The sequence below is a fragment of the Dermatophagoides farinae genome, chromosome 4 (assembly GCF_024713945.1).
Source record: "Dermatophagoides farinae isolate YC_2012a chromosome 4, ASM2471394v1, whole genome shotgun sequence".
Taxonomy (NCBI): domain Eukaryota; kingdom Metazoa; phylum Arthropoda; class Arachnida; order Sarcoptiformes; family Pyroglyphidae; genus Dermatophagoides; species Dermatophagoides farinae.
Window position 1 is genome coordinate 1,637,799 of NC_134680.1, and position 25,007 is coordinate 1,662,805.

The following is a 25,007-nucleotide window of genomic DNA, read 5'->3' on the forward strand; positions in this document are numbered from 1 at the left end:
TTTACGATAATCTTGGATTTCGATAATTTTAATCGTTCTTAACATGGATGAATGAATGAATGAATGAATGGATTATCCCTGTAATTTAGAGATTTTGATACAAGTAGCTATATGATGATGATCCAATTTTTTTTTTGGTACGTTCACCAACAAAAAACATTATGATTATCTAATTTATAGCATAGAAAACCAGTGAATCAATCGATCATTCTTGAATCGATTGGTATTTACAATTGATGTATTATGATGATTACAACTGAATTTTTATTGTTTATCTCTTTCCATTGATTGGCAATATAATATATCTCTATTGTCTGATGTGTGTGTGTGTGTTTGTGTGTATTTTGTTTTATTCTGTTATGGATGTTTATTATCATTTGTTGTTGTTGTTGGCTTTGTTATCACCTGGCTTTTTTATCTTTGATTTTTATCATTGTTTTTTTTGGTTGTTGATAGACACGATTTTATTTTTCTTTTTTTTCACGGCTTGCCCAATTCCAAAATCAGGTAAATCCAGTTTTGTGGTTTTTTTTTTTTTTTTTTGATTTGGTTTGATTTAGTTTTTTTTTCTGACATTCAAACCCAATGAATAACCATTAATTATTAAATTCTATCCATTGATTTGATTTAATTTGATTTGATAGTACAGGGTGTGTTGTATGTGACAACGTCATCATCGGTATTATTATTAATTCTCCATTGAGAAAAGAATAATATCCCGTTAATCGGACAATTTTTTTTTTAATTTCCGAATCGAAATGTAATGATTTAAATGAATGTATATAGAATCTATAATTTTCTATTGGAAAAATAATTCATTTCATTTACCGTTTGTATTCCACTATTATTATTTTGTCCCACGATGATGATGATGATCGTCATGTCTGTTGTGTTCCAAGGCAAATGTGAAAAAGAAAAATGTCATCAAAAAGCCGATTATATTTTTTTTTCTCATTCACATGATACTTAATAGTTTTTTTTTTAGCCATACTACTACCTCCACCTAAACAGTTAAATGATAATATATATTTATGGAAAGAACATTCTGCATATGATGATGATGATGATGATGATTTGTGACAATCGAAATCCAGTCATTCATTCATTTATTCCAGGACTAGTGTGTGTGTGTGTATGAGTGTGTTTGATGGCAAATGAAATGGACAAATTGCCCAAAAAAATTTTTGTCTGGATTGCAGATGGATTGCATTCGCTTATCATATACAATGAACTGTGTGTTTGTGTGTGTGTGTGTGTGTGTTTACTATTGAACTGTAGATATATACAGTATTGTGAGTGTATGTCGTTCAATAATCACCATTATTATTATTATTCAACTTGAATAAAATATGAAACTACAGTTGAAACGAAACGATGATGATTTCCATTTTTTGTGTGTGTGTGTGTGAGTTACTGGTTCCTTAGTGTTATTATATTGTATATATACAGATAAAGTGTGAGAGCTATAGTAACTGGTATGGTTGGTATTGTATCCTAACTCGTGTTGCTGATTTTTATTTTGTCACCATGGTCGGGGTATACATTTACGGGGGTCTATACGTGTGCCATGTATGTTGTGTGTGTGTGTGTGTGTATGTGACAAAAGCCGTTTTTGTGACCATTTCATTACATTGGTTTTTTTTTTGAATTGATGTTTTTTTCATTGTTGATTTGATCATTTTCGTTAGGGAAAAACATTCATAAGACGAATCCATTCATATTGTTCCTATGCTTTATTTGCTTCACTGTTGTTGTCCATACCATGTATGATTCCATTTGATGATGATGATGATGAGCTGAAAAAAAACGAAAAAAAAACAGCTGCTTGCTCTGAATTTAGCTGTTTCAATCAATTTACATTGAACAAAGATGTATAGTGCTTTGCATCATCATCATCATCAACATTGTTGATGATCATAATTCAATCATCATTATGGTAGAATAGGGCAGTTTTTTTTCTTCTTTGTTCACTACACTTCATTTGCAGTGCTGCTGCTGCTACTGCTGCTGATACTATAGCTCGTTAGCTCATCATCGTAATTAGAATCGACGATCCACTTGAGTATATACCAAGTAAGTAAGTAAATAAGTAAGTAAGTAAATGGGCCTGTTTTTCGATTCTATTTTAGGCTATTTCTTTTTTTTATTTTATTATTTTTCAAATAAAAATATTATTGTTTTAGAGCCAGTAAGCAAACCAGTTAGCCGATTCAGAATATAATCATAATGGGAGTAAAAATTTAAAATTTTTTTTTGTGGCTTGTGATGGTCATGGTGACAATTATTATTATTACTTTTATGGTTTTATTACGCATACGTTTTGTTTTGAATATCATCATTGGTCTGTTTTTTTTTTGTTTGTTATTGTTCCGGTTTGTGATTTGAATATAGGAATTTTTTTTGTGGTTGTTGTTGTTGACAATTTTATTTATGTGTTTGACTATTCAAATATTGTATGCCAGGTGTACGTGTCATGCATTTTTTTTTTTTTTTGTCAAGTTTAAATGATGATGATGACATTTAACTGTGAAGAAAAGGTCAACAATATACAGATTCTTTTGTTTATATAAATGCACACATTAGGGTTGAAAATTGAGTGGTCAACCGATTTTAATAAAATAAATTTCTTTGATTCTTGTCCATACAAAAAAAAACTCCATGTTGACAAGCTGTTTCATTTTCTTTTTCTCGGTTATTATTATTACGAAAATAACAAAACAAACACGGTGAATTCACCCCCGCATCCGACACACACAGTTGACATTTTTTTTTTCGTTTTCATGGACCGAATACACACACACACACACACACACATCTGTTCGATATTGTCGAATTTTTATTCCACTTGCAGAAAATGTATCATCTTTTTTTTTAATTAATAAATAACGTTATGATGTTGACAATACAGTGATGAATGTGATGGAAAATAATTATTACCCGCACATCATCAAATACGAACGAATGAATTGTTAGAAAGAATCGCTATGGTCGTCGTCGATGTCCAAATATATTTTATATATGTGTGCACGATGTGATGTGATGTGATGTGAATGGAATAACCGATGAATTTCTCTATTCTATTAATAATCATTTACTACTACACGATATAGGTTTCCTGTTTCGAATGATTTTTTTCGGCAATTTCAATTTTGTCTTCATCATTTGATGAAAGCGAAATTTTTTTTTTTCATTTGGGACATTTAAAAAAAATATGAATGAATGACAGACATGTCCATGAAAAAAAAACCCACATATATCGTTTGTTGTTGATCAAAAAATAGAAGAGAAAAGTAAATATCCAAAACAAAAAATGATGACAGACAGACCCATTGGTGTTTGGTCCGGGTACATACATAAATACGTACATACTTCGATATATTTCGATGTGTGTGTGTGTGGGTGTATGTCTGTTTGTTTGTGTTCTTTTTGTGCTCTATTGATTGTGCAATTTATTTTCATTATTTATTATTTATTATTTAACTTATGACATATATGTGAAAGAAATTCTGGACATTTTGATTGGCTTTTTTTGCATTGATTTTTTCTTTCTTTTTTTCTTGTTGGTTGCTGACCGGAAATCATTTCCACATTCACCGGTTGTTGATGTGTGTTGTGTGGTTCGATCGGCTATTTGCATCTGATTATTATTAATCTAAATGTTATATATATTCGTATAGGAAGAAAAAAAAATGTAAATGATTCTTTTGCGTGTTTTTTGTTTTTTCATTTCAGTTAGTTTCTACGATCGATTCAATGATCAATGTTTGAAATTAATGTCAATTTTAACCATTTATTAATATATATATGGGCGTATGACTTTTTTTTGTCGATTAATTTAAATTACGATGAATGTTGTTAAGTTTTTTTTTGTCGTTGTTGTTTTTTCTTCATCGATTCTTTTTTTTTGGAACTTTTGGTTGTTTTTCTTTTTTTTGGGCACAAATCGATGATACACAATTACATTGGCCATCCTGGAATGTATGACATTTGACAGTTTAATTTTTTTTTCGAACTTGCATTTTTTTGTATGTTTGTGTGTGTTTTTTGATCGATTTTCAATCGATCGATGTGTTTTTGTTTGTCAATTTTCTTCCTGTTTTCCTCTATTTTTATTATTATTGTTTTTTTTATTTGCAAAATTATTGTGTTTATGTGTGTGTGTGTGTTCTGAAGTGGTAGTTGTCACACACACACACGCACACACTGATTATACTTGAAAATGTAATTGCTCAATTCTTTCTTGTCCTTATAAAAAAATGATCATTCCCGTTTCTAAATTGAAAATCATCAAAAGTGGACAACAACAACAACAACAACATTGTCGATTGTAGTGTTTTTATAATTTGTTTTTATTTTGAATGAAACAAAAAAATACAAAGAGATTTATTTCACCAAATCATCATCATCATCCATCAAGATCCGATGGTAGATCACAAAAAAAAACACACATGCAAAAAAAAACATTGTCACACTTTGAATTTGAGAATTTTTCTCGGAATAAATTTACCGAAATGGCCATTGTACATGAAATTTTTTCTCTCTTTTTTTTGGCATTCTATTTGGATGGATAGCATCGGGTATCATTCTCACACATAGAATAAGAAGAAACGAATTCGGTTAACAACAACAAATGAATGTGGAACACCATAAAGAGACATCCATTTCTCTAGATTAGTCAAATGCTTTTGTTTTTTTTTCACTCGATTAATGATTCTGTTTTTTTTCTGCTGTTGCTGTGAAAATTCCTAATACTTTCATCAAATTTCCTTCCTTCACACATACACACACACACACACATTGCATATTGAACGAGTTTAGCTGGCGCCAAAATTGAGAATTTTTTTTTTGCTTCGTTTGGATGTGTGAGATGGAGACAAATTACTTGAAAAACGAAAAAGAATCCCAATTTCAAAATAGATTGCCTAGGCCAACAAAAACAGTACAAATGCATCAGCAGCAGTTGTGATGGCAAGCAAATTGCCTACACTTTTTTCTTTTCTATCCATTCAGTGATGAGATTCCAATGTGTTTGTGTGAAAAATTGTTCGACCAAAAATTTATCTATTTTTCCAAGTGTGTGTATGTGTATGTGTGACTATAAGTGATGAGTTTCTTCAAGCATCGCTTCCATCTGGTCTATACACATCACTATGATTTTGGGTTCGGGTCATCAATAGAGAACTGATGGTATTCTTTGTGCATTATCCATGAAGCTAGAGAGATAAAGAGAGAGAGAGAGAGAGACCCAAAGTGTTAACTGATTTTATTTTTGTTGAAAAATTTTAATTAATTTTTTTTGTTCACACCATTTTCAAAAAAAAAAAACATCAACAGATGGATAGATGAAAAAATTCTTTTTTGAATTGAACGAATCCAAAAAAAGCCATTCTGTTTCATTTCAGTTTTTCAGGAAAATTTTCTTTTTCGAGCTAAAAGCTGAAATCATCTGGTTAAATTTACCAGAAAAAGTCAAAAAAAAGGCTACAAACAAAAACATGCCGAACTTGAGATGTATCCATTCATTCATTCATTCATTCATCCACACACATACACATTTCGGAAATTCTAGACAACCAGTTTTTCAATCTAACATTCGAAAATGACAACAACAACAACGACAACAATGATGGCCAATGTCATTTTCATAAATCTTTTTTTTTTCTTTTGGTATATTTGAAAATAATAATGTTATTATTCAGTTGTTGTTGTTGTTGTTTTTGTCGTCATCATCATTGTCGTGAACAAAGTCAATTAATATTAATCTCCTTTCTTCTCACCACTCAATTCAAAGTTCATTTTCGACTTTCGGATTGTGAATACTAACAAACAAACAAACAAACAAAAAAAATGCAATTCGTTTTCATTTTCATCATAATCGTCAGCTGCAAAGCAATAATAATAACGAGGGGTTAATTCTTTCCCGTTTTCATTTTCATTGAATGCTAAAAATAAATTCTAATGCTAGGAATAAATTTAAATATAATGTTTTCACTTTCTGATGATTCTTGCTGTTGTTGTTGTCGTTTTTGTTTTCTGTTTTGGGTTGAATTTCATCATGGCCTATGGCTTTTTGGAAGATTTATTCATTCAATGTTTGGGCTGTCATCGTCAGGATCATTATTATCGTTGTTTTTTTTTTGTTTGACCATAAAAACAACGATGAAAAAAAATCTAAATTGGTCATGGTCGATGTTAAATTGACCTTTCTTGATCTATTATTCTGTGGTCTGGTCTGGTGTTTTTTTTTGTAATGAAATGAAAGTTGAAAATTAAATAATTAAAAATTGATAAGTTTAGTCAAGTTTGTATGTTGTCCACCATCACTGCAATTTAGATTGGTTGATTGATTGATTTCAATTTTTTTTTTTCATTCGAATTTTGCTTGATTATTGAAATATTGTCTACTCTTGTGAGAAATCTATTTTCTTTCTGATTAAATTAAATATAAAAAAAAAAACATTTTTCCGAAAATCGATTCCACTTGAATTTGCACCATGTTTTTTTTTGGCTGTTGTTGTTTTCGATATATATGTGTGTGTGTGTGTGGTTGATTAAATTCATTCATTCAATCGAGAAAGAAAAACAAGAACTGAGAACGAAGAAATTGAAATCAATTGAAAAGAAAATTGGTCGAAAATTCGTTTTCTTGATTCTTAAACTTTACGATTGTTTTAAGTGTATTTGTGTGTGTGTGTGTGTGTGTCTGTATGTTTTCAGAACACTCATGTAGAATTATTATTATTGTTGTTGTTGTTCATTTTTTTTTTTTTTGTTGTTTTCACAATCACAATCTGGTTCATCCAACAACAACAACAACAATTTCCTTGAATGTTTGTATTTGGCACACACACACAAACACTTTGAATTGATGACGAATCTCTATTCTTTTCTTCTTTTAATCATTATACAATGTTCAAAAAAAGAAAATGTTTTTGGAAAAGTGAAAAGAAAAAGTTCAAATAGAAATCTCTCTTGTTCTTTCTATCTATCTATCTATCCATCCATTCAATATTGATGATAAATATAAGGACAATAAAGACAATTTCTGTTTAGCTAAGCAAAAACAAAAAATTGAAAAAAATTACTTACTTTTATCATCATCATCATCAGCAGGAATTCTGTTAAAATCAGAATCGATTGTTTGTGTGTGTGTATGTGTGTATGTGTGCGATTCAAATAATAATATCCACTTTTAACAGAAATGGATGTGAAAAAAAGATTCGATTTACGATCGAATCGACATCAATGATGATGATGATGATGATGAAAAATCGACAATATTTTTTTGTTTTTGTTTTAGAATTCCGAATTATTATTATTTATTCATTCATTCATATATCTAACTAGAATTCAAGATTCTCTGATACATTTATTGGTGGATATTGCTCGAAAATTTTTTGATTTATTTAACATTTTTTTTAGCAATACTTTTTTACGGATATTTTTCCCACTATTATTATTTTCAATTTTCACTTGTCAGTTCTGGATAAAAAAAAATTTTTTAGCCTTTTCTTTGTGTTTGTTTCATTTGAAATCCCTAATGAAATAGAATATTTTTTCGATTTTTTCAATCATTCATTTTATTTTATTTCATTTCATTCCATTTTTTTTTTTTTTTTTTTTTTTGACTTTATGATGGTCATCATCTGGATCCACATGGATTGCGTGTGTTTGGTCATTTTATTATTATCATTATTAATACAAACATTTTTTTCGGTCAATGATATGATAAAACTTATGATTAAATTTCATGGAATAATATAGTTGGATGGTTGGTGGATCTATCATTGGATAGAATTTCATGATAATTGAATTCTTTTTCTTTTTCGTTTGTGGTTTTAGTTCATTATAATTAACATGATCTAGAATATAATGATAATCAATTTTATACCGTCAAATTTGTTTTCATGTAAATGTATGTGTGTGTGTGTGTGTGTGTGTGTGACCGATTAATCTGAAAATATAACAGAAAATTCATTCATTCATTTTGCGAAAAAAAAACAAATGGTCATCACAGACGATTGTCTTTCGTGATCTTTTTTCTTTCATTATTTTGGATCAAAAAAAAGGTGGAGCAACAAAAAAAATGAATTCAGTTCAATAGTGTTGCCGGTAATTTTCCTCCATATCCGAATTGGAACCTTATTTTTTGTTCCGGATTTTTTTCGTTCATCATTCATTCAATAGAAATTTTCGGTTCAAAAATTTTAATTTTAAAATTCAAAAAAAAAATAATGCAACACAACAACAAAAAACGGATATTAATTAGCAACCAAAACAAAAAAAAACAACAAAGCCAAATGTGTTTATCAAACAAAACAAAAAAAAAAATTCCATTCCATTCATTCGTTCAAAACAAGAATTCAAGATAGGAATTTCTGTTAAATGAAATGAATGAACCATCCATGTGTATTTATACATTTATGTTTCCGTGTTTGTTTTTGTTTTTGTTTTTTTTTACGTTTCCAAAATTAAATTAAATTAAATCCAAAGAAACATATATAGGAAGTTAATTTGAACCTTTTTTTTGCTACAAATTTTAAATAGTTATAGATATAATACTGTGATGAAAATGTTTGTAACCATTTTTTTTGAATCCAAATTTCCTTTTACGTGAATTTGTCTTCATTAACATTGCATTGAATTTTTTTTTTTGTTTGAATCAAACAAGGAATCAATGCTATGGAGATAGTGTGTAGTATGCTGCTGCATATTTTTGTTGATGTTTGGTACAACGACAACGACAACGACGACGACGACGAATCCATTTATGAACAAACGGAGGGTATATATTTGTTTGTTTCGAAGCTTTGATCAAGATTTTTCCTGTTTTGTTTTATTTCCCGGATGATAATAATTTCTTTTTAGTTTGTCTACTTCTGTTCGTGTTCTATCTCATTGTCTCTCTCTGGTGATTTCCAATCCAATCCAATCCAATTCGCTTTGTTTTTGTTGTTGTTTTAAATTGTTGTCCATTTTTGACCAAGAACGCCCGAAAAAAAGTCAGAAAAAATTCTGACTTTTTTCGCTTGCTGGTTGGAGCGATTCCATTTTTTTTTTTTTTTTTTTGGTTTATTTGTTTTTGGAACAAATTTCGTATACAGAGCACGAAGTAAACATTTAAGAATGTTCTAATCGTGTTTATATGTTTGAAATAGAATATGGCAATTCTAATTCACATTTTGCCCCCATTTTTATATTAGTCTCTGTTTAGTTTTATCTTTGACTTTGAAAATGAAACGAAATGAAATGTTTGTTTGCTTCTCAAACGTCGTACATATATACACAATTACCCATTATATATTATATTTTTGTGTTGTGTCTATAGCCATTATTTATGTCGGACGGATACACAAAAACATAGATTCATATAGAAGATAGTTGATGACGGTAATACCTTTGCTCCCATCGTTCAAATGGCAGCGACCTTATCATCTTCATTTTGAAAAGCTCGAAGGGGCGCCTGAAAATACAGTCGTATTTCGGTTAACAATGATGAGAATGAGAATGAAAATGTGAGAATCCAAAAAAAAAAAAAAAACAGATAGACTCAGATCGAGAACCAATGAATTTCTGAAAAGTTTTATGTTCTCCAAAAAAAAAACAATAACAAATAGAAAAAACGTTTCGGAAAAAAACCTAATGATGACATTTATAATCATTATGTTCATTGCCTATTTTGCCATCAGCATATAATGATTATAATGATAATCAGACAGAAACTAAAGTTAATTTAGTTTTCAATTCAAGTCATATATACATCGGGTAGATAAAGTGTTGTTTATTTACATTTATATGATATGATGATCTTCCATCAACAATGGTCTCGAAAAATTGCAATTAGTCCTACAGCATAAAGACACAATTAACACTTATACTACTTCTACTACTACTACTACTATTTTTACTATAACTAGTCAAAGATTTTTTGACCAAAGATAACTTGGCAATAGCGTGAATCGATGTGATTGGTTTTTTTGTGTGTTTACCATGTATGTGTTTGTTATTCTATTTCATTTCATTTCATTGGCATCCAATAACAATAACGAAATGAGAAAAAAAAATGATCGATCATTTTTTGATGATGATGATGATCAAAGTGTCAAATTGGAATTAGTGAAATATAATCGAAAAATTCCACTCACACACACACACACACACAAGCTATGAGTTTTCTCCCATGTTTTCTTAGTGTTTTTTTTTCGTTGGAGATCTTGAAAGATATCTATCGGATGCTTGTCATTTTCTCATTCTTTCATTACTGTGTGTGTGTGTGTGTGTGTATGTGATAGTGATGATATCCATTGATATCACGTCAGCCGATTTTTTTCTCTTGTCGTAGTTTTTTTTTGTTATTGAAGTAAAGAAATTGAAGGAAATACCGACTTGAATAACATTCAACAAGAACAACAATCAAGCTTTTTTTCGGTTTTTTAAATTTTACAAAACAAAATGAAAATTTAAAACAAGAAAAAACCAAAAACCAGATCAACTGAGTGTGTGTGTGTGTCTGTAAATTGACCCTGCTTAATAAATACAATTTTCTTATATGGACTACCATTGGACAACATGAATTTTTTTTTGAAAACTTTTTTTCCTTTTTTGCAAGAATTGTCACCAAATCTAACACACAGAAATACACACAGAGATGGAAAACGTCTCAATTTCAATTGATACATACATACAACTTATGTATGTATGTATGTCTATCAATCATTAACAATAATGAACAAGTTTTTTTTTTTTTTTTTTGCTACCATCATCATCAGGAATATCATTATGATGCCTGGGATTTAAAGAAAATCCAACTTGCTTTGTGTGTGTGTGTGTATGTGTGTCTATTGTAGCAATGATGAAAAGAAGAGCCGAAAAAATGATGATGTTTCATGGTTGACAACAACAACAACAATGTGTTCAATCAGAAAAAATAAGAAAAAAAAGAATGTTATCTCTATGTGTTTCTTTTGATTCTTTTTGTTTTACCATTTGTTTTTTTGATTGATCCATCCATCCATCCATCCATCTGTCCTCGTTTTCTAGGTTTCTTGTTTTCTAATTTTATCATCGGATACTGAAAACATTGCATCTTTTTTTCTTTGATGAATCTTTTTTTTTTTTTTGATTTTGCCGAAAAAATGACCGCCATTATCATGTTTGTTGATATAACATGAATCTTGTCACTTACAATCTTATTGCGTGTGTATGTGTGTGTGTGTGTATGTGTGTGTGTGCGATACGATGGATGATGATTGTGATTGCCTAAATTCCACATCTTATCATTGAATTGTATGTGTTTCAAGCTAATTATTTGACATATATATAGAGAGACTAGAAAACTTTGAATGTCAAAGTCCATTTATATGTTTATTCGTTTGTTTGTAGCAAATGACTTTTGAATTTCTAATGGATAATAATATCGTTGTCGGTATATTGATTTTAATTTGTATGAAACACACATACATGAAATACGAAGCCAGTTTTTTTTTTTTTTTTTTTCATACATTTGTGTTCCATTATTGTCGGTCTTAATTGTCACTCAGATTTCTTTTGCATGGGTGTGTGTGTATAAAATGAAACACATTTTTTTGTGACCAAAAATATATGGTAGTAACGAACAAAACACAACTAGAAGATCGTGTGGCTAAATTGAATTGAAATGAAGAACAAGAAAAAAAAACATTGAAAGCCTATCAATGTTTTATCAGGTTCGGTTTGCGTAATTGTATTGTATTATCGTATAGTTGGATGGATGTATGGATGGATGGTATATACGAATCTAATATCTTCACATATTTTATCCAAACAACAAGCGAATAACATACAACAACAACAATGGAATGTAAATGGTGAAACCGAATCTTGAAAATCCGGGAAACGAAACCAAAAAAAAAAAAAAAAGATGACAAATTACAATGTCTATGTATTTTATATTATACACAGACGACATTACGTAACGGAAAAAAATGTGGAAAATGTTTCCGTTTTTATTTTCATGTGTTTTTTCGTTTGATGGTTGTTGTTTGTGTTTACGATTTAATTCAATTAGGCAATTGTAATAACAAACATTTTTTTTTCTAACTTTCTCAATGAATTTACTTTGCATACACACACACACACACACACAGGATTCACGCGCGTAAACATTTTTTAGAGATTTTCTTTTTTTATTACTATAAATGATATGATGATGATGTTTAATGAACTTTTCTACCATCAAAAATCAATTAGTTTCATGTTTTTTTTTAATGATGATCAATGATTATTGTGTCTGGTCTATTGTAGCATATATCTTGTTATATAATCCTCCCCATCAACATCGTCATTATAACAAAAATTTGATTCGGCTAAAGTTTCTTCAATGATTTTCAATGCTTATGTTCAATGTGGGATATTCAATTGATTAGGTTGTCAATGTTTTTTTTTTGTTTCCGTTTAAAATGTTTTTACTTATCTTGCTTTGTGTGTGTGTGTGTGTGATAATCACACTTGTAGTTGTTGTTGTTGTTGTTTTTGTGTGTGGTAAATGAGGCCACTTTGAACATCTTTTTTTTCTCATTCTGTATTAGTCTGATGATGATAATAATGATTGATTTCAAACCCGATAAATAATTGAAAGGAAAAAAATTATCTTGTTTTTTTTAAATATTTTATTTATTTATCACTGGATTTTGTTGTTAATTAATCAATCAATCAGTGATTAATTGAATTTGTTGGCAAAAAAAAAAATTCTTTTCTGTTCAATGCCTATTCATTGATTAAGACATTGTGTGTTTTTGTTTATGTTTGGATGTGTAACAAGGACAACATGCACATAAATATGGAACAAATCCAATTGCTCACGTACAACCACGATAAATATATATTGTTTGATTTAAAAATCAATTGATTTGGTCAGAAAATCTAAAAATTTATTATTTTTATCATATCCTTAATGAAGCGTAAATAAAATTTGGGCTATAATAAATAGATGGATGGATGAATGGATACAATGACAAAATGTGTATGTATGAGTGTGTGTGTGTGTGGGTGTGTTTAGGGCGTGGGAGGAATAGAAAAAAAAATTTTTTTCTGAAACATGATGTTTGTTTCGATATAAATAATAGTGTAGAATACAAATGAATCTAGAATGGTTTTGTGTGTATGTATAATTGATTGAATGTCATCATCATAGGCGTTTGATGATGGTGATGGTGATAGATAATTTATTTTCATGTCACACACACACACACAACGATAATGGTCAATTCTTTGATTTTACATTCTTCATTTCGTTTTTTTTATTATTATTATTATCACCAATATTTGGTCTTTCAATTTTCATTTATTTATTTTTTTTTTTTGTTATCAGTCATTCATTTTTTTGTGACCAAATAAATAACCAGACTTGTAATAAAAATTGGATCTTAAAAAAATGAATAAACATTGATCAGAAACTTTTTGTTGTTGTTGTTGTTGTCCACATACCATTGATTGTTATTGATTATTGATTGTATCGAAGGAAAAATCATTCTATGGTCTTTATACCTGCACACACACACACACACACACACACACACACACACATACATATTGTAGGGATCCAATCAAATCAAATCAGATTGAAAAATCGAAAATTGACATATTGATTGTGTGTGTGTGTGTGTGTGTGCTCGCATATAAAAAGAATATATTTTTTGAATCAAAAATTTCAAATGGAAGCAAACAATTTTTTTTCTGGTTCAGGCAATATTTTTCACTATATGTTGTTAGAAGATGCACATGCTATAATAATACGTCAACAATGATCGTGTTTATCATTAATTATCATTTTCTCGTTCACATGTTTTCTGTTCTATTATTGGATAGGAACCAAGATTGATACTTTCTATTTCTTTCGATTTTCTCATCTTCTTCTTATTCTTCTTCTTCTTCTTCAAAAAACACATTCATTCTTTGGTTCAATTGCTATTTACAAATTGAACGAATGAATTTCGATTCGATCATCATCATCATCATCAACCAAATGATCGAACACACACACACACACATATTGAAAACATTGAATCTTTGTTCCTGTTGTTGTTGTTGTTGTTGTTGTCAATGTCTATGTGTATATTCTATGCTGTGTATTTGTATGTTTGCTTTTTTTTGTAACTAAATTTAGCCATTCAACCGAAATGAAAAATCCACTGCCTAGAAAATGTGTGTGTGTGTGTGTGTGTTTTTCTGGAATCAATTTATAAATATATCTATCTGGATTGAATCTATTCTCCATTCTCATATTGTTGTTTCGAAATGGAATTACCGTTGTCGACTAGAGCAAAAAAAAAAAAAAACATTTGATAATTTATCATCAAGCTAATTTGCAGCAAAGACACACACACACACATACACACATTTGCACTTTCAATTATAACACCATTCGAATAATCGTTTGGATCACACAAAGATCATTGGATTCTTTTTGAAACAATAAGCAGAAACTTGAAAATGTTCAATTCATCAATCTTCTTCATTCATTCATTCATTCATTAATTTGAAGAACTTTTTGTTCTTCATAGTTTTCAATTTTGCAATTTTATAAATCTAAAAATAGCCATAAAAAAATGTATCATTCACATATGTCATGTCATGTTTCATTTGTATATTGTTCAATAATAATGTGAATGAGTAAATGTTTTTGCGATAATTATTAATCCACATCGTCATCATCATAACTCCAATTTTTTTCGGTTTTTTTTTGGGTGGTTAGACAACAACCAAAACAAGAGATTTATTGTAAAATGATTAATTATTATTATGATCTAAAGGTAGATTTTTTTTTAGATTTAGAATTGAAAATGACTTGTGGTTTTTTTTCAGAATATTGCTGCTGCTGCTGCTGGTGATAGGGGTGGGGTAATAACAAGAGAATCATTAGAAAATTCGAATGTCATTTCAACAATGAATGATTATGGAAGAAAATGATAACGATAATAACGACAACAACAACAACAATATAATTACCATAATTACCTTTCTCTTTTGTGTATGTGTGTGTCCATGTACATATCATCATCATCATTTTCATTATTATGAATGGTCATTCATAATTCCCAAAACTGTCATTTAAAAAAAAATGTCCATTGTTCTTGTTATTTTTTGTTGTCATCAAAGAATTTTTTTTTTCATATTCAGTTTTTTTTAATGACTTGTTCAACTTGGATTTAAATTTAAATGACTTTTGTATGTCTGATGACCATTTTTTTTTTTTTTTTTTGTTATTCTTTATGAAATTCTGCAATGGGAAAAAAATGAAAAATTCCATAAAGAATGGTTGAATTGTGTTTGTGGTTAATTAATAAATGCTAGCCATCGCCATCATCATGAAATTGTCATCATTTTATTCTGGTCATCTCGGAAAAAAACATTAACTTTTTTTTCCTAATAAAAATCATAATAATTCCTGAATCCATATATGACAAGAATGTTAATTATATTTTTTTTTTTGTTGAATTGATACGTCAAAGAACGAGAGACTAATCATAATTCATCATTTGTTTTTGAATTTCTTAATGAATTTTTTTTTCTTTTGTTTTTGATTATTAATTGATTTTTTCTAAAAAATTGTTTTTTTTTGTTTTGTTTATTTCCATTTAAAACAATAGATAATCATCATCATCAGCATAATGTTCATAATAATAATGGCCAAACGGTTGGATCATTACCAAGACCACCAAGAATTAAAGAACATCCAAACAGTGCTGTTGTTAAAAAACATGAACCGGTCACATTATCATGTAAAGCAGATGGTGATCCTGAACCGGTTATTGATTGGTATTACATGATGAGAAATTTTGATTTTTTCTAAAATTTTTTTTCCCATTTTGTTTTTAATATTCAGGTATCGAGATAATGAATTGGTGAAAAAATCTTCAAATCATATCTACCTAAATAATGGTGATCTATTCATATTAAAAGTAATGAATCATCGTAAAGAACGAGATACAGGCATTTATTATTGTTTGGCACGTAATATACATGGTAAAGCACGTAGCCATAATGCTAGTATTGAGATTGCAAGTAAGTATATTTTATGTTTCATTCCATTCTCTATATCCGATATATATTAGATTTTTATTCAAATTCAATCAATCCAATTGATCCACTACTTGATTTTTTTTTATACTGAATCATGTTTTGTTTTATCATTTTTATTATTCATATGATAATTACTCTTTGGTTCTTTGGTTTCTATTGTCTTTTTTTTTCATTCTTTCCGTGTTCATAAAATGAAAAAAAAACTTTTTCCGATTGTTGTTCTTGTTGTTGTGATTGTTTAGGTATATCATCATTAAGATAAGAGGAACGATGAAAAAAAAAGTTTAGCTTTTTTCCATCATCATCATCATCATCATTCTATTTCTTAAGATTTTTCCATTCTATACATAGAGTTGATATCTTTCTTTTCTTTTGTCATTCATTCCTTTTTGGATGATATGATCTTTGTTTTTATTTTTCTACTGTTGTTGTTGTTGTTGTTGTCCATACAACAAGGGAGACAATTCAGAAAATCTTTGTAATAATGACATGTTGTTGTTGTTGTTCATTCGATGGGTATATGTAATGAGGATGATGATGATGATGATGATGATGGACTGAAAAACAAAAACAAAACTAGATAACAATAAAGGAAGTGAAAAAAATGGAAAAAGTTACCGGTAATGAAAAAAAAAGTTAGCTATCATTATATAGAGATTAGAATGGTAAACGATGCATGTAATTTTTTTCTTTGTATATATATTTTGATTATTAACGAAAACAAAAAAAAAATCGCATTGTTGTTGTTGTTGTTGTTATTCATAATAATGAATATTTCCATCGACCAGAATATTGAGATACATTTTTATCCTTCAATGTTCTCGTTTTTTGTTTTTGTTTTTGATTTTGATTATGATGATGATTACCACCAGGTATCTTTACATTATTTAGTTTTCGTTGTTGTTGAACAAAATTCGTCTCATCATCATCATCATCACTAATGAGAATAAGAATTCAATGTCTAATGATAATGATGATGATTGCTAACGAATGAAGCAACAGAGAGAGAGAGAGAGAGAGAGTTTCTTTACTGCGTTTAAATCACCATAGAAAACCATTGCATCATAACCTTTTCTGGCTATAGCTTTTTTTGTTGTTTTTTTTTTGTCGAAATCGATTTTCTCTTCTCCCTTTCGTCATTCAAATGTTGATGATGATGATGATGATAATAATGATAATGATGGTGATTGCACATCATTGATGATTACATTTTTTTTTGATATAACATAAAATAATGTCTGAAAATTTTACAAGGTTAATTATCATTTTCATAGTGTTGTTGTTGTTGTTGTTGTTGTAATGTAATTTAATCAATTCCTTTTTTTTCTTTCTCTCTCCCCTTTTTCTTCATTCGTATCGATTGCATATAGGGAATATATAAATCAAAATATATAAAAAAAAACATACTATGATCCTCCCTATTTATGTGTATTGTTTGTTTATTGTTATAAACTTGTCTAAATTGATGATAAATGGCTTGGTGAAACAAAAAAAAAAAAAATAAAAGAATTATCCATGTTCTTGATAATGATACGAATTGTACAAACAATTCTTCTTTTTTTTTGTTTCGTTTTGTTTTGTTATTTTAATTATTCTAATGGATGAATTTTCGATATTATACCATTGGACATTGTGTTATTGGTGTTATTACCAAATACGATTTTGATGATGATGATGATGATGTGTTTGGACATCATTCATCCATTTTTTTTCTTTCTATCATATACGACTAATTTGTCGTACACTGTTTTCGGATAATAAATTTGATGAATGAATCGAATGAATGTATGTGTGTGTGTTCAGTCACCCCAGTAAACATGTATATATATATATATATGTTATAATTATGACAGCCTACGGATTTTTTTTTTTCTTTAGAAAAGTTTTTAGTTTCTCTTATATTGTGTTGGAGTATAAGTTCATCATCATCATGATCATTATTATTATTAACACGCCGCTTTGTGTATATTAATGGGCAGGTATAAAAAAAAAACTTGAATTTTTTTTTTCTTAAAAAAAAGAACGAAAGACATACCATTTCATTCAAAAGTTGATCTAGTTGTAATTTGAACAAAGATGATGATGATGATCATCATCATCATGATGAACAATTAGGTGTCACAAGTAGACATTTTTCTTTTCTTACAAATTTGGTCATTCAAGCAACAAACACACACACAGTTTCATCCATTTACCATTAACTTTAAGTTATGTGTGTGTGTGTGTGTGTGGATCACAAAGTTTTTTTTTTTGTTATAATAATTACCGCCCTATGTATGAACTTTTTTTTTAAATTTAAAATAGGAAAATTATTTGAAAAAAAAATAAAGTTTTACCAAAGAAACTTGATCATCATAACCAAAACGGTAATGTGTAATTGTATTTGTGGAAAAAAAAGAACAAATCACCATCGAGTGATTTATCTTTCAACAACCTATAGAATAATGACGACAAAAATTCTATTGAACTCTGAATATGAAAAAAAAATTTGGTTTCTAAGACAGAAGAAAAAAAAAGTTTACGAAAATACACTGGAATCAGGCAACATTATTGCTGTCCATTCAGATGATATGTTCTATACACGTTTATCTGTCTGTGTGTGTGGTATATATGTTATTATTATTATTAGCTATGAAGAAAAAGAAAAAAAAAACGATGCCATTTCGGATTCTACGATCGTCCCATTGTTTCTTCAAATGTTCTTGTGAAAGAAAAATGACAAACGAAAAAAAAAAACAACAACAGTAACATTACCATCATCATCATCATCATCATCATTGGGCTAAAAAAAGATGTTGTTGTTGTTGTTGTTTTTTTCCAAAAAAAAACTAAGTTTTCGTATCTTCTTCATTCGTTTTAATATATATAACGATAAATAATCGATTCTTTCAAACATCTCAAGAGTGTAATTTAGTTGCTCGCCCTGAAAAAAAAGAATGAAGAAAAACATATTGCCTGTTCATTGATTTTTTTTCACTATTCTTCTTAGATTTATTCTTGGTTAGCAGTGTTCCTTGATGATGATGATGGAACTTGAAACTACGAAGAATTTCGAAAAAAAGCTAAAGATTCTTTTGGTTGCGAAGATCGTTAACTGTGATGTATTATTTTTCATTCATTTTTGCTTTTTATCCGCGATCTATAAACACAGCAAAATTCCATCAATTTTAACAAAGGTGTACATACTATCCGCCTTATTTGTCAGTTGAATAAATTGATATCCAATGTGTGTGTGTGTGTGTGTCCTTTATTTTTGCGGCATAAGAAATTTAAGCCTTTCATCTCAATATATAATAAAATGGTTTATGCTCTTTAACACCATCAATTTCTAAGAAGACAAAATTTTTTTTTTCACATTTTACACTATGATCAAATTTCCATATATTTGATAAATAGATTGATTTTTATGAATAAATGAATTAATTATTTAAATTTTGGGTTTTTTTTTATTTTAATTTTTGTTGTTGTTGATTAATTATCATTTTTTCTTCCCCCCATTTCATATATAGCAATACGAGATGATTTTCGTACATTACCGAAAAATGTATTCGCAACGGTTGGTGAAATGGCCATGATGGAATGTTCACCACCACGTGGTTATCCTGAACCGACGGTTAAATGGCGTAAAGATGATCATTTATTACCAATGAATGGTCGTTATCGTTTATCTGGTACAAATCTTCAGATTAATAATGTACAACCTGAAGATAATGGCCGTTATCAATGTATTGCTCAGAATATGGCCGGCTCAAGAGAATCACCACAAGCTCAACTTAATGTTCGAGGTATTTTTTTTTTTCGTTTGTTATGACAATATTCGATTGATCCATTTTAATATTCATCATCATAGTGAAACCACATTTCATTATAAAACCGGAAGATATGACAGCATTAGCAAATGAAATTGCCGAAATTCATTGTAAAGTTGGTGGTGATCCAGTTCCTAATGTTAGTTGGCGTCGTGAAGGTGGTCAAATATCCTCACAAAGGTAAAGACAAAAAAAAACGATAAAGAAAAATCAATTATAATTAATCATGTATCGTTTTTTTTTAAATCTTATCATCCATTTATTCATCCATCATGTATTGTTGAATAGAGCTTCGATAACCGAAGATAATTCATTGAGAATCTTTAATGTTACCGAAGAAGATGAAGGCGTATGTATAAAAATTTTTTTTCACAAAAAAAAAATTTGAATAATCTATATTCGTTTTTTTTTCTTTCATCGTTCGGGTTAATATCTTTTGTTCTATCATAGCTTTACATTTGTCAAGCGGAAAATCTCGTTGATCGAATATCACATTCAGCGACATTAATCGTACATTGTAAGTATAATATGTTTTTATGTGTGTTTGTGAAACAGATAAGGAACTGATTTTTTTGGTTTCGGGTTGATGGTGATGATGATGATGATGATGATGATGATGGTACCAGGCAATATTTTTTGACATTTTTTGTTTTGATAAGACTTTTTTTTTGTTCGGTTATCTTTTTTTGATTAGGAATATTATATTATTATTATATATGGAAAAAAGGTGTGTGTATCAGTTGTCTGATTTTTTCTTATTATTTCGTTCACAAATCCATAAGTTTTGAGCGATATAGACAGAGAAAGAGCATAACTAAACGACGTAAAATAGATTGACAATAGGCACGCCACAGATGGTGATGATTATGATAAACGAATGTTGAATATTTTCCGGTGCTGAAATGACAGAAAAATGATTTAAATGATTGAAATTTGTGATTTTTCTTCACAGTTGATAATTCCGTTTTCTTTTTTTTTTTTTTTTGTATAAATAGCAAAACCAACATTTTTAATTGAACCAAAAGATGTTCGTGTAACAATGAATTCAATGGCTAGATTTGATTGTGTTGCTAATGGTAATCCGAGACCATCAGTTTTCTGGAACAAAGAAGGAAATCAATTTCTAATGTTTCCGGATAATAAATATGAACGTTTTATGGTTACACCAGAAGGATCGTTAATCATATCGCCAGTAAAAAAAGAAGACAAAGGCTATTATGTATGCTCAGCATTATCGGTTGTTAGTTCAGCACGAACAAAAGCTTATCTAAATATCAGTTCTTCAGCTGATTTACCGCCACCTATTATTGTACTTGGACCAGCCGATCAAACATTACCCGAACATACGACAGCAATATTACCTTGTGATGTAACCGGTGCACCACAACCATCATTGAAATGGTTTTTTAATAATTCACCAGTTCCAGTGAATACTGTTGCAAGATTTAATATACTAGATACTGGTACATTACAAATTGATGGTAATAATGTTTTTAAATTTTTAATCATTTTTTAAATTTAAATCTAAACGTTTTTCTTTTGTTTTTCAGATTTACAATTATCAGATTCTGGTGAATATAAATGTCTTGCCTATTCAGAGAATGGTGAAGCATCGTGGTCGGCTCGATTAACGGTTGTATCACCACATAGTACGAATACAATGTTTCATCGTATGCCTGATCCGGCAACATTTCCAGATGCACCAAGTCGTCCAAACATAATGAATGTAACGGAAACTTCTGTAACAATATCATGGATACGTACCGGTCGTGATGGTACATCGCCCTTCAAAGGTGTAATCATTGAATATTTTAGTCCCGATTATCATAATGAATGGATTAAAGCAGCTAAAGGAATAATTTCGGATCGTTTCACTATAAACGGACTTAAAAGTGGATCACGTTATTATTTTCTTGTTCGTTCAGAAAATGGTCATGGTATTGGACCACCAAGTCCAATTTCATATGAAGCACGAACATTAGGACCGATAGCTGCTGCTAATGCTGCTGCTGCCAATCATATGATGGCAACACGAATGTTGGATATGAATGATATACGGAAAAAATTAGAAAACACTATAATCGAATTGAAAGATGTACGAACAATTAGTTCTTCAGCTGTAAAATTATTTTGGAATGTACATGGTGGCAGTAATCATGATTATATTGAAGGTTTCTACATCCGTTATCGTAAGATTGATCCCAATCAAGAATATAACAACAATCACAATGGTGGTGGTGATTTACGTGAAAATTATTCGGAAAATAAATATCAAATGCATACAGTTTATAATGGTGGTGCAACAACATACATAATCAATAATCTACCTAAATATACAGCATTTGAATTTTTCCTTGTTCCGTTTTATAAATCAATTGATGGAAGACCAAGTAATAGTCGTATTGTACGTACATTGGAAGGTGTTCCATCGGCATCACCAACAATGATTAAAGCACGACCAATTAGTTCGGATTCAGCATTGATTACATGGCAACCACCACCAATGGAAGAAATGAATGGCCTTTTATTAGGTTATATAATATTTGTACATGGAGCATATACGGCATATAATATTAATCTAACTGTCAATGCTAACACAACATCATATCTATTGAGAAATCTTACATCGGAAACAGAATATGTTATACAGATCACTGCATTCACTAGTGTAGGTGTTGGTGTACCATCAGCACCATTAACATTCATCATGGATCCATTAATGATGTCAAATGACGATGTAATCTATATGAATGAACATAATCAAACCGGAATATTGGATTCATCGAATGTTTGGATATGTGTCCTGATTATATCGTTGATTATCCTTAGCTTAATCGTATTATTATTAGGATTTTTATTATTTAAAAAACGTTCGGCAATCATACGAAAGAATAATGAAAATTCAATGATTAATCGTGAATTAAAATCCACACAACCCAATGATTTATTCTGTTCACGACCATTCGATTTTCCAAAAGGATGGCAACAAAATGATAATATTACCAAACAACAACAACAGCAACAACATTCATTAGGAACAATGATAAAATTATCACCAACATTAATAACAACCGATAATAATGGTTATTCAACGGTCACAACCGATGATCAAGCAGCTGATTATGCTGATTATGATTATGTATCACAACAAGGTGAAAATAATTATGAATCAACTACCTATGAACCATATCCATCAACAGCGACAACTATAACAGCACGTGACAATGATGATGGTCCTATTGCATATGCTAGTTCAAGTATTGTAATCAATAATAATAATAATAATACGTTGAACAACAATTCATATCGATTGAATAATAGCCAGACAAATAATAATAACAGCAATAATCATCAACCAATGCAATGGCGTACACAATTGTTAAATGTTAATAAGAATGATAATCATATGAAACCATTAAATTTTACGGCAACATTAGATCGTGGAACATTGATGCTTAACAGCAATAATAATAATAGTAATTCATCATCAGTTATTGATAATCGTTATGGTAAAAAGAATCTATTTATCAATGATATTATTAATGGTATCGGTAGTGGTGGTAAAAATATCAATGTAACTGAACCATTAATTAGTAGTGGCCATCATCTTAATCATCATCATAATCATATGGATTATGGTGATAATGATATTAATCATTATCATTATGCTGATTCAGCTGCATATTGTTCATCAGGTGTTAATATTGGTGCTGATGCGGCGGGTATTGCCACCACTGGAAATGTAACACAAATTCCATCATCAAAATTAATGGCAAATCAAGTTAAATATGGTTCATTATCAAGAATTAATAAACAACAACAGCAGCAACTGCAACAACAGTCTCATTATCATTTTGATAATATTAAAAATGGTTCGAATAATAATTTCTTACAAAATGATAATAATAATCTAAAGGTAATTAACAACTGGACTTGATTTAAATTATTTGTCATTAATTGTTTTCTTCTTTTTATTCAACACAGACAAAACCATCATCATCATTTGCGTTAACATCAACAAATGATAATAATACGATACAATCACCTAAGACACCATTGAAAAATCAATTTGAATTCGATATCAAAGCATTTAGTAAAAATCGTACACATCTTATACAGAATCCATTGATGACAAATAATCAACAACAACCAATGGGAGTGATGATGATGATGAATCCGAATACTCAATATGAAAGCCGTACAATTAAACAACAGCAAACATCATTGAATGATATGAACCACGCTGGCAGTATATATCTATCACGAAGAGCTGATTCGAAAAACATAATAGATATCTGTGATAGTGAATCTACCTATCAAGAATTGTCTTGAAACACATATACACATGAAATAATAACCCATTTTCTCGATCACATTCTCTTTCTCTGTTTGTAATATTTTTTTTTGTTTTTTCTTCTTTTTTTTTGTTAAATGAATTTTTCTCTTTCTTTTTTGCTAGTTATTGTCTATGTCACAATTCAATTGATCTGAACCAAACCAAACACATTAAATGTACGTACAGTTGTCACAACAAATTTTTCTTGTAAATTCTGCTCTGTTTGTTGTTGTTGATGACCAAAAATGTTAATAAAAAACAAAAAATTCTTTACAATTAATTTTGGAATAAATTTTCAAGTTTTTTTATTCTAATCAACAGATGGCGCTAAAATTTTTGTTGGAATTTTACTTGGTCGGAATTTTCTTTGAATTCTTTGAATGTTTAACATTTTTTTTCATTATTGCATAAAGCAACTTTTTCAAAAACTTTCTTCAACATCATCATTGAATCAAATAATCACGTATCATCATAATAATCGTGTAAAGCCGATAAGTATTTTGATTTAAAGGGGCCAGGGCGTTGCACGCATACACACACACACACTCACACACAAAATCCCAGGGATTTATTATTCTGCATCGAAAACTTGCCCGCTTCCTACACAACATCAATGTCAAAAGACAAAGGCAAAGTCAAATTCAAGTCAAAAGCAAATAAGAAATAATGATAAGGTTCCGAGAACGATCGTTCATCTCATCTTATCTTACTTTTTCTTTCCAAAAAAAAAAAAAAAGAAAACATTGAAAATTAAACGAAAACAAACGTTTTACATATCATCATCATCATCATCATCTTTTCTG

At 29.4% G+C, this 25,007-nt stretch overlaps 1 protein-coding gene across 4 annotated transcripts in view; it reads left to right on the forward strand.

Annotated features, from left to right (window-relative positions):
* LOC124490709 (protein sax-3) overlaps positions 1-24,522 on the forward strand; it is a 38,567-nt gene extending 14,045 nt beyond the window's left edge. The window contains exons 1-10 of one of the 4 annotated variants that reach the window (XM_075730763.1): positions 14,614-14,789; positions 15,627-15,795; positions 15,863-16,041; positions 19,569-19,844; positions 19,910-20,048; positions 20,157-20,217; positions 20,319-20,385; positions 20,864-21,349; positions 21,419-23,784; positions 23,853-24,522. In XM_075730763.1, coding sequence (XP_075586878.1) covers positions 15,942-16,041; positions 19,569-19,844; positions 19,910-20,048; positions 20,157-20,217; positions 20,319-20,385; positions 20,864-21,349; positions 21,419-23,784; positions 23,853-24,200 — 3,843 coding nt within the window. In that variant the 5' untranslated portion in view covers positions 14,614-14,789; positions 15,627-15,795; positions 15,863-15,941 and the 3' untranslated portion in view covers positions 24,201-24,522. Of the gene's footprint in view, positions 1-14,613; positions 14,790-15,165; positions 15,205-15,626; positions 15,796-15,862; positions 16,042-18,583; positions 19,161-19,568; positions 19,845-19,909; positions 20,049-20,156; positions 20,218-20,318; positions 20,386-20,863; positions 21,350-21,418; positions 23,785-23,852 lie in introns of those variants that run through there. The other 3 variants (XM_075730764.1, XM_047053256.2, XM_075730765.1) reach the window with 3 other exon arrangements.
* The last annotated feature ends 485 nt before the right edge of the window (positions 24,523-25,007 follow it).